Below are 16,081 nucleotides of genomic sequence, written 5' to 3' on the forward strand. Positions count from 1 at the left end.
GAGTTTGTTGAAGTTTCGGGAATATCTATTCGATTGCTTGCTGTCGTAATCGGTTTTCTGGAGTTTCACCGTTTGCTTCGGGTTTTAATCAGTAAATTGGAGTTTCTTTGAGTTGTTGGAGTTTGTACCGTCCCGTCCCCGGGCGTTGACCAAAGGTCAGAATCAACGCATGGTGGGACCCCTCAAGGGACCCAAGGAAGAGAAGTCAACAGGTTGACCGCTCGAGTCATCGCCTCGCTGAGGCGTTGCCTAGGAGAGGCATCGCCCGAGAGAGACATCGCCGAGTAAAGACATCGCCAGAGAGGCTTCGAGCCTCGACCATACAAAACAGTAGTAAGGAGAAGAGAAAGGTGGCTTCAAGGCCATAAGTCTAGCACCAGAAGGGGGTATCCTGACTTGTGAGGTATCCACGCCACTGCTGGGAGACCCTGGTACAGATACGACCTATAAGAGGGCCATGACCAGGGGAGAACCACGTGCAGGGTATGAGAGCAAGGTAGATACACCCCCAGGGTGAGTGACTAGTGACTGGGAAGCATGGGTTGGCACCCAGAAAGTCATCCCACGTGCCAAAGAGTACTTCGAAGGAAAGCTCACACAATAGAATAACCCTAAGTTGAGTTGCGGCGCTGTGGGACCCTCTGCACAGAATAAATGGTCAAGTCAGAAGGCCACGTGGCAATGCACACGTGCCCATTAAAGGTTTCAGTGAAAGTTTGCTAAGGTACGCGCTAATTTAAGATTACGTATCAAATGTTTCAGGGAACATTTTTATATGCTTTCAATGCGCTTTAGCGCGCTTTAAATGCTGGATGTGTATAAAAAGGAACCTTGGGACATTTGAAAGGGGATCCGAGTCTTAACCTAATACATACAGATACACAGAGAAAACCTTGGTTGTCTTCGCGGTGCATTCACAGTAAGCACAAGGCAGTTAGGGCAACACCGTTCTAGTTACACAGTTACTCAGTCATTCATTACAGTTTCTTCGACCACCTCCCAAGGGTGTGTCACCTTTGATGTTTCTCGTTAGCTGACTTGATCGTCGGAGTGCAAACAGCCGCGAGGGCGCCCCTTTTTTCACTTCTTTTCAGGTATCACAAACGGAGCATAACGAAGGTGCCCTAGCTCGCAAGGACAAGCCACGCACAAAGACGACCCTGGTCAACCAGCGAGAACATTTGGCGCCCAGCGTGGGGCCGATATAAAACATCAGTCCCACCACCAGAGTTTTTCAGTTCCAGTTCTCAAAACCAAGATAAGTTGAGAGGGTTTCCAGAAAGCCATGACCACGAGACCTGCACGCGCTAGGAGTGAAGAGATGACCATGCAAAAACTCATGGGCATGATGCAAGGGCTGCAGGAAGCAATGACAGCATCGAAAGCGGAGCAAGAGCGCATGCAAGCGGATCTTGCAGCTTCTCAGGCGAGAAACGATGAGCTCCACCGTGCCAATGAGGAGTTACGCCGTGGATGGCGCGATGTAGACGAGCCTGAGACTGCCTCCCCACCTAGAGAATTCACAACACCATTCTCACAGGCAATCTTAGAGACAACAATCCTGAGGCGCACCTCACTGCGTTCCACACACAGATGATGCTGGTTGGCGGTTCTGATGCTGTGAGATGCAAGATCTTTATGAGCACTTTGACTGGGATGGCCATGGATTGGTTCATCAGCCTCCCAGAGGGTCACATTACGTCTTTCGCGCAACTCTCACGACTATTCAGAGAGCAATATTTAGGAAACTCTGAAGGAGTACATAAGCCGCTTCGGGGCACAGGTTGTGAAGGTGGGTACCACAGACGAGCCCATGATCGTGTACGCATTTAGAAAGGGGGTGTGTCCTAGATCTTTTAGCAAATCGCTCAACCGCAGCCGCCCCAAAACTTTTGCTGAAGTGAGGCGTCGGGTGGTAGAGCACATTGCCTCGGAGGGCGAGGCATACGAGAAGTGCACGACTGCTGCACCTGCGCGACCAAGGGTGCAGATACGCACACAACCCGCTAGGGTCCACGAAGCTGCCACAGAGAAAAGGAACCTAGACAAGAAGCGCACTTACGAGACAAGGAGGGCCCAGCCAAGGGGGCGAGCCGAAGAAAGGAGAGAAGGAAATAGACCACTAAGGCACAACTTTGTGGTGGAACTCAAAGACCTCATCGTTGTGCCCAACATAACTGACAAGTTGAGGCCACCAGTGAAGTCTGACAAAATTCAGGGGCCTCACAAGGAATCATGGTGCGAATTCCACGAGGCGTTTGGGCACCATATTAACAACTGCTTGGCGCTGGGCTATCAATTAGATGAGCTTGTGAAGAATGGTTTCTTGAAAGATTATCTCGCTGGGTCCACCACGACCGCAGTCCCGGCGACGCTAGAGGAAGGTCAAGCGCATGAAGTCCCAACTCACGGAGAAGTGCACACCATCTCTGGCGGCTTTTCTGGAGGAGGGCCCACTGCCTCTCAACGGAAGAAATATGTGACGTCAGTGAGTTCGGTTGCAGAGGAATTTCCAGACGACCCATGGGAGTCAGATCTCGTTTTCACAAGGGCTGACCTGCGGGATGTGGTCCCGCACGACAATGACCCAGTGGTCATTTCAGTAGTCACGGCAGGAAGGAAGGTGCATAGGGTCCTCGTCGACTAGGCCAGTTCCGCAGACGTCATGTTTTGGTCAACTTTCAACAAGCTACAGTTGTCCCCCGATCTTTTGAGACCCTATACTGGATGCTTGTATGGATTTGCTGATAATCCAGTAGAGGTACGAGGCTACTTGGAGTTGAGGACAACGTTCACTGATGGAGCAGCATCACGCACCGAGAACATCCGGTACTTGGTGGTCAACGCCAACTCAGCCTACAACATTTTGTTAGGCAGACCTGCCTTGAACAGATTGAGGGCGGTGTCCTCCACGCGCCACATGAAGATGAAGCTACCAGATCTTAGTGGTAAGGTAATTGTGATCAAGTCAGATCAAGAAGAGGCCCGTAAGTGTTATGAAAATAGCCTAAAGATAAAAAGAGGCGTGGTCATGGTGATTGAGCGACCATTCGTTTCAAATTCGCAAATGGAGTTAGAACCGTTGGAAGAGGCGACGCCCGTGAAGCCCACGCCGGTCGAAGCCACCTCAGGGGCGACGCCTATAGAAGAGGCACATACAGAATGAAGAAACGGCGATGCCTCGCCGATGGAAGGAGTACACGGAGAGGCCTCGCCCGCAGAAGGCGATGCCCGATGCATCCGTTGGGGCGACGCCCATGGAAGAGGACTCCACGAAATAGTCTCTTGCAGAGAATGTACAGAATGAGCGACCCCGACCAGGAGATAACATAGTAGAAAGACAAATAGGGGGTAAGGTGTTCAAATTAGGACGCTTGCTGAGCCAAGGAGAACAAGAAGAGGTAGCTGCAGTAATCTCACGCCACCTAGATGCTTTCGTGTGGACTGCGGCGGATATGCCAGGTATTGACCCAGATTTTTTGTGCCACCATCTCACCATGGACGCAAAGGTTCGCCCTGTGAGACAAAGAAGGAGGAAGTTCAACTCAGAGCGATGCCTCATTGTGAAGGAGGAAACACAGAAGCTGCTCAGCGCCGGACACATCAGGGAGATACAATACCCTGAGTGGTTAGCCAACGTAGTTCTAGTAAAGAAGGCGAATGGGAAGTGGAGGATGTGCGTTGACTTAACAAATCTGAACAAGGCATGCCCCAAGGACTCGTACCCATTACCCAACATCGATGCATTAGTGGATAGCGCCTCGGGTTGCAAGATGCTAAGTTTCTAGGATGCATTCTCAGGTTACAATCAGATCAAGATGCATCCTAGAGACGAGAGCAAAACGACGTTCATGACGGAAACATGCAGTTACTGTTATAAGGTGATGCCGTTTGGTTTCAAGAATGCAGGCGCCACCTATCAGAGGCTGATGGATAAGGTCCTTGCACCCATGCTGGGAAGGAACGTGCACGCTTACGTAGATGACATGGTGGTAACTTCCCGCGAGAGAGGGCAGCATGCAGCTGATCTGGAAGAGTTGTTTGCTACCATATCGAAGTATCACCTCAAGTTAAACCCAGAGAAGTGCGTTTTTGGCGTAGAGGCGGGAAAGTTCTTAGGTTTCATGCTCACAGAGAGGGGGATAGAAGCAAATCCTGAAAAGTTTGCAGCCATCATCGCCATGATGAGCCCAACCTCAGTGAAAGAAGTTCAACAACTAACGGGGCGAATGGCAGCATTATCGAGATTCGTATCAGCCGAACGAGAGAAGGGCCACCCTTACTTCCAGTGCCTCAAAAGGAATAACCGCTTCGCATGGACAGATGAGTGTGAAGCAGCGTTTCTCAAGTTGAACGAGTACTTGGCGACGCCACCTGTGCTTTGCAAGCCACAAGTAGGCGTCCCCCTCCGCTTGTACTTTGCGGTGACTGAGTGGGCCATCAGTTCTGTACTTGTTTAGGAGCAAGACCAGGTGCAGAAGCCCATCTACTTCGTGAGCAAGGCCTTACAAGGCCCAAAATTGAGGTACCAGTCACTAGAGAAAGCGACGCTAGCGGTAGTATTCTCAGCACGAAGGCTCCGCCACTATTTCCACAGCTTCACAGTGGTGGTGATGACAAACCTCCCGGGGCGGTAGAGTTGTCAGAGTTCGATATCCAATATGAACCCAGGGGGTCCATCAAAGGGCAAGTTTATGCTGACTTCGTGGCAGAACTTTCACCAGGAGGAGACCCTCAAGAAGTGGAATTAGGGGCACAGTGGATGCTCTCAGTGGATGGATCTTCCAACCAGCAAGGGAGTGGTGCTGGAATAATCTTGGAAGGGCCTAATGGAGTGTTGATCGAGTAGGCTTTACGCTTCGCCTTCAAGGCAAGCAACAACCAGGCGGAGTACGAGGCGTTGATTGTTGGGATGCTTTTGGCTAAAGAAATGGGTGCCCAGAGCCTCTTGGCAAAAAGTGACTCACAATTGGTCACAGGGCAAGTAACGGGGGAGTATCAGGCAAAGGATCCACAAATGGCCGCATACTTGAGGTACGTCGAGGTGTTGAAGAGAGCCTTCGCTGTGTTTGAGCTGGTGCATGTCCCCAGGGAGCAAAATGCCAGAGCTGACCTGCTTTCCAAGCTGGCCAGCTCAGGCAAGGGGGGAAGGCAGAGGACCGTAATACAGGAGACCCTCAAGACGCTACGAAAGTTCGTTGCAGACAACAGGGTGGACGTCCTTCATGTTAGTACAACAAGAGGAAAACCAAGGAGTCGTCGCTCTTTGAGTCAAGATACGGCGAGGGCACCTTGCATCAGTACTTACACAGCCTCGCCAGATGAAGGAAGGGGTGTACAGGTATGCACTTTGGAGAAAGGCGACACTTGGATGACCCCTTACAGGCGATACCTAGCGGATGGAATCGTCCCAGCAGAACCAGAGGAGGGCAAGAAGATTAAGAGGAGCGCCGCCAGGTACACCTTAGTGGATGAGATATTGTTCAGGCATGGGTTTATGCACCCTATCTTGACGTGCGTAAGCGGCGACGAGTGTACCAAGATAATGGCCGAACTTCACGAAGGTATTTGTGGGAGCCACGTGGGAGGAAGATCCTTGGCGTCCAAGGTGATACGTGCAGGGTTCTTCTGGCCAACAGTAAGAGAGGATTGCGTACGATACGCCCAGCATTGCAAGCAGTGCCAGAGGCACGCTGATTGGCACAAGGCGCCGCCAGAGGAGCTAAGATCCATATACAGCCCGTGGCCTTTCCATACTTGGGGAATTGATATCTTAGGTCCATTCCCATTGGCGATAGGGCAGATGAAGTATTTGATCGTTGCAATCGAGTACTTCACCAAGTGGATAGAAGTCGAACCAGTGGCACAAATCACCGCCCACAAGATACAACACTTTGTTTGGAAGAACATTGTGTGTCGTTTCGGAGTACCAAGGCATCTCATTTCAGACAATGGCACCCAGTTCGCAAGCCAACAGTTGGGGAAGCTATGTACAGAAGTAGGAACCAAGCAGGTGTTTGCATCAGTCGAACACCCCCAGACAAACGGGGAGGTCGAGTCAGCAAACAGAGTTTTGTTGAGGGGTTTGAAACGCAGACTAGAGAAGGCTAAAGGGGCGTGGGCAGATGAAGTACCAAGGATCGTATGGGCTTACCACACCACGCCTCAATCCTCCGGCATGGAGATGCCCTTCAGCTTAGTGTATGGATAGGACGCTATGATCCCAGTAGAGATCCACGAAGGCTCGCCCCGTTTCCTGGGTTTCGTGGCGGAAGAATCCAACGAAGAAAGGAGGGTGAACCTGGACCTGATAGACGAGGCTAGGGAAGAAGCGAAAATTAAGGCCGAGGCCGTGAAGAGAAGAGTGGAGCGTCAGTACAGCTCCAAAGTGAAGTTGCGACAATTCCAGATTGGTGATCTGGTCATGAGGAAGGCTCACCCCCTACGAATTATAAAACAAGTTGTCTCCCAAGTGGATGGACCGTTCAGAATAACCAAAGCCAAAGGGAATGGTTCGTATAAGCTGGAGACTTTAGAAGGGAGCCCCATCCCACGTAGCTGGAATGCGGCAAATTTAAAGTTTTATTTCAGTTGATGTTATTCCAGTTGAAGTTTGTAAAGGGGACACTCTTTTTCCCTCGTGGGGGTTTTTTAACGAGGTCACCCAAATAAAGAAAAGAAAAGTTAAAATATTTTTGCCCTAGTTTTTCCCTTTCTTGCAAGATCAAGGATCAAAGATCAAAGAAACAAAGACAAAGATAAGGCGTCGCCAAGATGAGGCGTCGCCAAGATAAGGCGTTGCCAAGATAAGCTGTTGCCAAGATAAGCTGTTGCCAGGATAAGCTGTCACCAAGATAAAGCGTCGCCAAGATGAGGCGTCGCCAAGATAAGACGTCGGAAAGAGAAGGCGTCGCCCGAAGTAGGCGTCGCCACCAAATAATCAAGCAGAAGTCAGGTTCAGGGCAAGATAACAGGTATACCAGTATAAGATGAAATCCGAAAGCCTAGTCCTTGAGCAGGGGTTAAAGGATTCCTTCGGGACGCCCCCTCCTCAAGTAGGAACAGCTAGCCCCGGTACCAGATATCAGTATAAGATGAAATCCGGAAGCCTAGTCCTTGAGCAGGGGTTAAAGGATTCCTTCGGGACGCCCCCTCCTCAAGTAGGAACAACTAGCCCCGGTACCAGATATCAGTATAAGATAAAATCCGGAAGCCTAGTCCTTGAGCAGGGGTTAAAGGATTCCCTCGGGACGCCCCCTCCTCAAGTAGGAACAACTAGCCCCGGTGTCAGTTGCTAGACATAGGTCAAAAACCCGGGCGCTCGGCCCTTGAGCAGGGGTTAAGGGATTCCCTTGGGACGCCCCCTCCTCAGGTATGAATAGCTGGCCCCGGTATCAGACGATAGATGTAAGCTAAAAATCTGGGTGCCTAGTCCCTGAGCAGGGGTCAAGGGATTCCTTCGGAACGCCCCCTCTTCAGGTAGGAATAGGTAGCCCCAGCGTCTGATGTTTAGAACGCTACGCCTTGGTGTTTTCAGACACCCTGAGGACGATACGACGTTGCTGTAGCAGGCCTCTCCTCAGGCGTGGGCACCAAACGCAAAAAGGTTGAGTTGCCCTGGTGTTTTAGACACTCCACGGACGATGCAATACCATTGTATAGACATCTCCAGGGGCGTGACAACCAGAGCGCGACTTTTGTCCCAAAGTATCTAGACACCATGAGGCCATGGTAGAAACCAAATCCTCCTTTGCCTTTGGGCAATGACTAAACAGGCGACGCCTTCGTGAGGAAGGTTCCTTACAGATACGAAGGCCAAGCAAGGTTCTAAGTGGAAAGACCAAGAGAAGGGTGTATGCTACGACTTAGAAGGAAAAAGAAAGAGAGAAAATCACGCGCTACCTAAAGAGTCAAAGGTGAAGCGATGAGGATATGCATCGAAGGTGAATACCAGTTGTGCCTTTGATAAAGAAAAGGAAGCAGAAGCAGATAAAAGGTACGAGGAAAGTTAAAGCAAGCAAGGATGCAAAGACAAAAGTTTAAATAAGCATTCAAAACAAAACAAGGTCAAAAGTTGGAGTTACATATAGATACAAATAAAGTTTGCTACAGTTACAAAAGAGGCTATTCCTCATAAGCCTCCAAGGGCACAATTTGGCCGTCAACCACCTCGTTCAAAGGACTGCACCCGGAGACGTCAATACCAGCCTAGACCAGAGCCTCCGCGAACCCCTCAGCAAATCCGGAGGCAACCTCCTCGACCAGCTTCGCTTCAGCAATTTTGAAGTTGGCAGCTTGAGCGGTCATCTCTTGGTCCTTGGAGGCCAGGGCAGAGGTCAACTCTTGAACTTTGGCTTGGAGGGAGGCGTTCTCAGTGGTTAACCGGGAACACTCATCAGTTTTGTTCGCAAGAGCGACATCCGTCTTCCCCAGCTTCTGCTCCCGGTCCACACACTGGTGCTCGAGTTTCTTCTGATATGCCTTAGAGGTTTCTACAGCCGTCTCAAGATCAGCGATCTTTGTGCGAAGGGGGACCACTTCATTAAGAAGCCCTGCCTGGGCTTGAGCCACCTCGTGCAGCCGTTTGTTGGCCTCCTCCCTCGCCTTCTGCGCCACCCTCAGTGACTCTTTGTACGCACCCTCTTGACGCCCCCAAAGGGCAGCCAGCCTCTCCTTCTCCTCTTTCAGAGAAGCAACTTCCTTCTCCAGAGCTTTGAAGGCAGAGGCTTGGGCGGCTTTGGCCCTGGATTGTTTGTGCCAAGAGTAGGGGCAAGACATGAAGAGGCCCATGTAATAGTACATGCTCTCTCTGGGGCCCTTCAGTTTGGCTACCAGAAGACTCGCTGCTCAGAAAACCCCTTAATGACTCTTGCATGGGAAGAGGAAGTTCTGGGGCAAGTGGAAGAACACCTATGGGCTCAGCTTCAAACCCTCTCTCCTGATGCACTGATTGAGGTGGGGAAGTGGCACTCGGTGGATCCTCCCTTAAGGACTCAGCCCCATGAGAGCAGGAAGTAACGGAGGTAACTGTCTGAGGGGCATGCTGGGTTCTCTGTCGCTTGAAGACTTGCCCCTCAGCAGAGTCCTCGTCATCGGAAACGACCTCCACCACCCTCTTACCCTTGTCAAGGGGGGCTGAGGAAGCAAATGGGGCAATCGTCAGGTTTACAACCGGCGAGCAGTGAGGGACAACAGCATGAAGTACCCATTCACGGCGAGATCCACACTATAGCTGATGTATTCTCGAGTGGTGGGTGTACTGCATCACAGCGGAAGAAATATGCGAGGTCCGTGATGTCAGTAGAAGCTTTTGAGGATCACTCGCCCGATGTGGACATCACGTTCACCAAAGAAGATCTTAGGGATGTTGTGCCCCATGACAACGATCCCATTGTAATCTCGCTTGTTACGGCGGGGAGGAAGCACGGGTGAAGGCAGAAGCAGTGAAGAGAAGAGTTGAACGCAGGTACAACTCTAGAATAAAACCAAGACAATTCAGAGATGGCGATCTGATGATGAGGAAGGCCCACCAGTATGAGACGGAGAACAAATTGTCGCCTAAGTGGACAGGACCGTTTAGAATAACCGAAGCACTCGGAAACGGCGCCTACCGCTTGGAGACGTTGGAAGGAGGGGCGATTCCTCGTACTTGGAACGCCACCCATCTCAAGTTTTATTACAGTTAAAGCATTGTAAGTAGTGATTAACTTGAACAGTTTAAAGCAGTTTCAGTTAAAACAGTTTTTCAAGGGGGCACTCTTTTTTCCCTAAGGAGGGTTTTTAACGAGGCCACCCAATAAAGAAGGTTTCGAAGTTTATTAAAGAGGTCACTAAGTTTGCATGCTTATCGTTTTTAAGTTTTCGGAAAAGAGACCTTGTCGCCCGTGCGTGATTTAAGGCAACGGTGAACTCAGATCGCATGCTGTACCGCCCTGGTAGTCGGAAGTGATGACGTGGCATCAAGCTACAGTATTGGCGTGTTGACAAGACGCCAGGTTGGCAGAAGGGAAAGAGGTCGGGGGGCTCGTGAAGTCGCCAGTTATTAAGTTGGCGTGTTCCGATCTCCAGCATACCAGAACCGGCGATCATCGGGTTAAAGATGAAGTCGCCAGATGTAAACTCAGGCGACCAAGTGATTGGAGATCGCCAGAGCAAGCACATCGCCGAAGATGAAGGTGGTGCAGATTATGAAGGCGGCCGGCGAGACCACAGGGAAGGTGTACGAAGGCACCCTAACTCGCCAATTCTAGTAGAGATCGCGCTCCCAAGTTAGCTATGCACTGGGCAGTACCATGCATAAGTAACTTAGCCAAAAGAGAGTCAGAAGCAGCGCCCAAGTCAAGGAGGCTCCAGATGATGGCACGTGTACGACTGGATGCGAGCCACGTGTCCAGGTCTGTAACTGCCAGGAGAGAGAAAGTGACCAGGTATAAAAGGGTTTCCCAACGAACTTTCGAGGTACGCACGTTCAGATTGTACTCTTTACGCTTGCGAGTTCTTGAGCATACTGTGAGAGAGAACATTGCACGGTTCCTTGAGAGTTCTTGAGTGTTATTGCTCTTAGTATTTGGTGGTTCGGTCACTGACTTGGGCGTTGGAGTGCGATCGGCCGCAGCGGCGCCGCTCTGTTCTTTTGCAGGTTCTTGAGGTGGATCTTGGCGGAGGACGGAGGTTGAAGCGGTGCGCACGTCGATCCAAGTTTGACGAGGCAAGTTCCAACGTTCTGGTCAACAGGCAGGATCATCAGGCGCCCACCGTGGGGCCGTGTAAAACTTGTTCCCATCCGCAGCGTGAGTTCTTGGAGGTTTTCGTGATTTTTTGTGTGGTTGTGTGCTGGTGCAACCGTAGTTCGCTGTTCATCTAGTTTTGTTCGGTGATTTCGCATTTTCCGCCGTTCGTTAGGATTTTTGTTCAGTGAGGTGAAGTTTCCTGCTGTTTACGCGTGATTTGTTCGGTGAAGTTTGAGTTCTTTGGTTCGTTTGGTTTTCCGTGGAAGAAGTGGTGGTTTCTGGTGGAGTTGCAGATTTCTGTGGAGGTTTTCTGTGTTCTTGAGTTTCTTGCAGAGTTTCGCGCAGGTCTGACCGATTGATCGCTGAATCGATCGTCGCTGAAGGAAGTGTTGTTCATTATTCTCTGTGATTTGCTGAGTTTTCATGAGAAAAATGAGAAGCAACCGTTCAAGTCCAGTTGCGCCCGTTGCTGCTGAAGGCGCCGTCGCCATGACCATGGCGCAGATGGTAGAGATTATGCGCTCGTTGCAGGCAACTGTGGAAGCCTCGCGCATAGAACAGGCAAGAATGCATGAGGACCTGGCTGCCTCTCGGGCCAGGAATGACGAGCTTAGCAAGGTGACTGAGGAGCTGCTTCAAGCTCTTCAGGAGCAGCAAGGGTGTTCTATTGCTGAAGAGGTCGCGCCGTCGTCGCCACCTCGTGTTTTTCCTATGCCTTTCGATCAGGCGATTACTGACACGCCTATTCCTACGAGTGTGGTGCCTGTTAAGGCTGTTTTTACCGGCGTGGAGGATCCAGAGGCTCATCTCACCACGTTCCATACGCAGATGATGCTGTCAGGGGGATCAGACGCCATGTATTGCAAGATGTTCGTGAGCACGCTCTAGGGAACGGCGCTGGAATGGTTTGTGAGCCTGCCTAACGGTCACATTACCAATTTCCAACAGTTCTCGAAGATTTTCGTCGAGCAATATATCGTGAATAAGGCACCGCCCAGGGTGTCTTACGATTTGTTTGATATAAGGCAGTACCAGGGAGAGTCCCTCAGAGACTACTTGAATCATTTTGGGGGCGCAGATGGTTAGATCGCCGGCAAAAGATGAAGAAATGCTGGTCTATGCATTTAAGAAGGGCGTGCTGCCGGGACCATTCTGCGAGGCATTGATCAGAGCTCACCCCGCCACGTTTGCTGAGGTTAGGCGACTTGCGGTGGCCCACATCGCCGACGAGAGTGAACTCGCCGAGAAGAGAGGAAGCGTGGCTCCCGCTAGGCCACGCGCCCAGACCAGGATCCAGCCCCAGAGGGTGCTGGAGACAGCGGCGGCCAGAAGGGATCAGAGGACTCGCCATCCTTATGATCCAAGGAAGAACAAGGGTAGGGGCCAAGGACGCCAGCAACCAGCACGCCGGGAATACAATCGCCCGCCTAAGCACAAGTTTGTCATGGGATTGGCGGACCTGATCGCCATTCCCAATATATCCGCTAGGTTGAAGGCGCCAGAGAAGGTGGGCGACAAGGTGCTGGGACCAAAGCCAGACGCCTGGTGTGAGTTTCACCAGGGCTTTGGCCATACAGTGGACTCGTGCTTGGCTTTAGGATACCAGCTCGACGATCTGGTTAAGAGCGGGTTCCTAAATGACTATTTGCTGGATAGAAGGACGGGGGGCGCGTCGAGCTCCCAACCAGCAGGTGCTGAGGCTCAGCAGCACGAGATGCCTACGCACGGGGAAATCCATACCATTGCAGGGGGTTTCTCAGGAGGTGGATGCACCGCATCATAGAGGAAGAGGTACGCGAGGTCTGTGATGACGGTGGATATGTTTGGAGACCACTCGCCGGAAGTGCACATTACATTCACCAAGCAGGATCTTCGGGACGTTGTGCCTCATGACAACGATCCCATAGTAATTTCTTTGATCACTGCAGGAAGAAAGGTCCACAGGGTTCTGGTGGACCAAGGAAGCTCGGCAGACGTGATGTTCTGGCCGACTTTCACGCAGTTGGAGCTGCCCCTTGACCAGCTGAGGCCCTATGGAGGGTGTTTGTATGGTTTCGCTGGTGACCAGGTGGAGGTCAGGGGGTACATAGAATTGAGGACAACGTTTACAGATGTGGCGGGTTCAAGAACGGAGAAAATCAAATACCTTGTTGTAAACGCTCCTTCAGCATACAACATCCTGTTAGGAAGACCCACGCTCAACAGGATAGGTGCCATACCGTCGACCCGGCACATGAAGGTGAAGTTGTCGTCTATGGAGGGGGTGGTGATCACCATCAAATCCGATCAGAAAGAAGCAAAAAAGTGCTATGAGAATAGCTTGAAAAACAAGAGATCGGTGAGTTACGTAACGACCACCCCGCCTCCTGGTGTGAAGCCCAGATCGACGGTAACAGAAGAGACCGCCGGAAGAGACATGGAGATGGTGGATGCTGAGCTGGGGGAGGGGAATGCCGGTCTGGAGGAAGAAGAGGCAAGGAATCGCCCTGAGGAAGCGAGAGAGCTGGGAATCGCCAGGGCGGTGATCGCCAGAGAAACCAGACCAAAACCCGTCGAGCAGTGGCTCGAGAGAGAAATCGGGGGAAAGATCTTCAAGCTGGGAAGATCCCTGGAGGTTGAGCTCCAGGACCAGATCGCCAAGGTGATAGAATGGCATCTGGATGCGTTTGCATGGTCCGCTTCGGACATGCCCGGGATCGATCCTGACTTCTTGTGCCATCATCTGGCGATGGACAACTTGGTAAGACCTGTGCGACAAAGAAGAAGAAAGTTCAACGAGGAGAGGAGGCAGGCGATTAGGGACGAAACACAGAAACTCCTCGCTGCAGGCCACATCAGGGAAGTCCAGTACCCTGAATGGCTGGCAAATGTCGTGCTGGTGAAGAAGAGTAATGGGAAATGGCGCATATGCGTCGATTTCACCGATCTGAATAAAGCTTGTCCGAAGGACTCATATCCTTTGCCAAGCATTGATGCCCTGATGGATAGTGCTGTAGGGTGTAAGTTGTTGAGCTTCCTGGATGCCTTCTCGGGCTATAATCAGATCAAGATGCATCCCATGGATGAAGAGAAGACCGCCTTCATGACCGAGAGATCGTGCTACTGCTATAAGGTGATGCCATTTGGGCTGAAGAATGCGGGGGCCACGTACCAGAGGTTGATGGATCGAGTACTTGCACCGATGCTGGGAAGGAACGTGCAAGCGTACGTCGATGACATGGTCGTGACCTCGCCAGAAAAAAGCAAGCACGTTGCAGACTTGGAGGAATTGTTCACGACGATCGCCAAGTTCAAGTTGAAGCTGAATCCAGAGAAATTCATTTTCGGCGTGGAGGCTGGAAAGTTTTTGGGTTTCCTCTTGACTGAAAGAGGCATAGAGGCCAACCCTGATAAGTGTGCCGCCATCTTGGCGATGAGGAGCCCAGCTATCGTGAAGGAGGTACAACAACTGACAGGTCGGATGGCCGCCCTGTCTCGCTTCGTGTCAGCTAGCGGAGAGAAGGGACATCCCTATTTTCAGTGCTTGAGGAGGAATAACAAGTTTGCTTGGACGAAAGAGTGCGAGGAAGCCTTCGTCAAGCTGAAGGAGTATCTGGCGAACCCGCCGGTTTTGTGCAAACCGCTGGTGGGAACCCCTCTCAGGTTGTATTTTGCTGTAACTGAGAGGGCGGTGAGTGCGGTGCTCGCCCAGGACCAAGATCAGGTTCAAAAGCCTATTTATTTTGTTAGTAAGGTGCTGCAGGGCCCCGAAACGAGATATCAGGCCCTGGAGAAGGCTGCGCTGGCTGTGGTGTTTTCGGTGAGGAGGTTGCGCCACTATTTCCATAGCTTCACGATTCTGGTGATGACTGACTTGCCCATCCAGAAGGTGTTGAAGAAGCCTGACGTTGCTGGGAGGATGGTGAAGTGGGCAGTGGAGCTGTCAGAGTTTGATATTAAGTACGAGCCCCGAGGCCCGATTAAGGGGCAAATCTTCGCAGATTTCGTGGTCGAGCTCTCATCTGAGGCGACACGAGTTGAAGGGGACGACTTCCGTTGGGTATTCTCGGTGGATGGATCGTCGAACCAGCAGGGTAGCGGTGCTGGAGTCATTTTGGAAGGACCCAACGGCGTATTGATCGAACAATCCTTGAGGTTTGCCTTCAAAGCCAGCAACAATCAAGCAGAATATGAGGCGCTGATCGCCGAGATTTTGCTGGCAAAGGAGATGGGAGCGAAGGTGTTAATGGCTAAGAGTGACTCGCTGCTAGTCACAGGGCAAGTAACAGGCGAGTTCCACGCTAAAGACCCATAAATGGCGGCTTACTTGGAGTATGTGCAGGAATTGAAGAGTTCCTTTGCCTCCTTTGAAGTGGTGCATGTGCCCGGAGAGCAGAATGCCCGAGCTGACTTGCTGGCCAAGCTCGCCAGTTCAGGCAAGGGGGGTAGGCAGAGGACGGTGATTCAAGAAACTCTGAAGACGCCGAGAGCATTTGTGGCAGATCACCTGGTTCTTCAGATAAGCAGGTCGACGGAAAAAGCGGCAAGAAGTCACAAGTCTTTAACGCAAGAAACGTTGAGATCGCCGAGAGTTAGAGCATGTCGGGGAGAGAGGGTGAACATGACGCAGGCCTGCGCTACCCATGAGCCAGATACCTGGATAACACAGTACAAGCGGTGCCTGGCAGATGGCCTTCTGCCGCTGGATCCGACAGAGGCTAGGAAGGTAAAGAAAAATTCTAGCAAGTACACATTGATTGATGGCGATCTGTACAGGTTTGGGTTCACTCACCCACTCCTGGAATGTGTGCATGGCGAGAAATGCACGAGAATCATGGCAGAGCTCCACGAAGGGATATGCGGAAGCCACGTCGGGGGTCGAGCTCTGGCCGCAAGGACTCTCCGTGCAGGATACTACTGGCCATCGATGAGAGAAGACTGCAAGAAGTACGTACAGTGTTGCAAACAATGCCAACAGCACGCCGATTGGCACAAGGCGCCTCCCGAGGAGTTGAAGTCGATCTACAGCCCTTGGCCGTTTCGTACTTGGGGAATCGACATCCTGGGACCCTTCCCGCTGGCGATCAGGCAGATGAAGTACTTGGTGGTGGCGATTGAGTATTTCACCAAGTGGATCGAAGCAAAACCAGTGGCCCAGATCACCGCACACAAGATCGAAGGTTTCGTGTGGAAGAACATTGTGTGCCGGTTTGGTGTGCCCAAGCGCCTGGTGTCGGACAATGGGACTCAGTTTGCAAGCCACTTGTTGAAGAAGCTTTGCGAAGGGGTGGGAATTCAACAAGTGTTTGCATCCGTCGACCACCCTCAGACAAATGGCCAAGTAGAGTCAGCTAATCGGGTGTTGCTGAGAG

At 51.5% G+C, this 16,081-nt stretch overlaps 2 protein-coding genes across 2 annotated transcripts; both read left to right on the forward strand.

The window, feature by feature from the left end:
- The first annotated feature begins 1,813 nt into the window (after window positions 1-1,813).
- On the forward strand, window positions 1,814-2,647 carry LOC137817888 (uncharacterized). The gene has a single exon (XM_068621113.1). The coding sequence runs from the start codon at window positions 1,814-1,816 to the stop codon at window positions 2,645-2,647; it is 834 nt and encodes a 277-aa protein (XP_068477214.1).
- Window positions 2,648-2,665: 18 nt separating this feature from the next.
- LOC137817889 (uncharacterized) lies at window positions 2,666-3,788 on the forward strand. The gene is made up of 2 exons (XM_068621114.1): window positions 2,666-2,987; window positions 3,370-3,788. Exons 1-2 carry the CDS (start codon window positions 2,666-2,668, stop codon window positions 3,786-3,788), a joined length of 741 nt encoding a protein of 246 aa, XP_068477215.1.
- Window positions 3,789-16,081: the final 12,293 nt, after the last annotated feature.

This window comes from Phaseolus vulgaris, chromosome 10 (genome assembly GCF_000499845.2).
Source record: "Phaseolus vulgaris cultivar G19833 chromosome 10, P. vulgaris v2.0, whole genome shotgun sequence".
Classification (NCBI taxonomy): domain Eukaryota; kingdom Viridiplantae; phylum Streptophyta; class Magnoliopsida; order Fabales; family Fabaceae; genus Phaseolus; species Phaseolus vulgaris.

What these genes read in the sequence shown, in the direction of transcription:
- LOC137817888 (XM_068621113.1), top strand. Translation starts at nt 1,814, where the DNA reads ATGATCGTGTACGCATTTAGAAAGGGGGTGTGTCCTAGATCTTTTAGC.
- LOC137817889 (XM_068621114.1), top strand. Translation starts at nt 2,666, where the DNA reads ATGTTTTGGTCAACTTTCAACAAGCTACAGTTGTCCCCCGATCTTTTG. An exon ending in GTCAGATCAAGAAGAGGCCC is followed by an intron (nt 2,988 to 3,369) that starts GTAAGTGTTATG and finishes TGTTCAAATTAG; the next exon opens with GACGCTTGCTGAGCCAAGGA.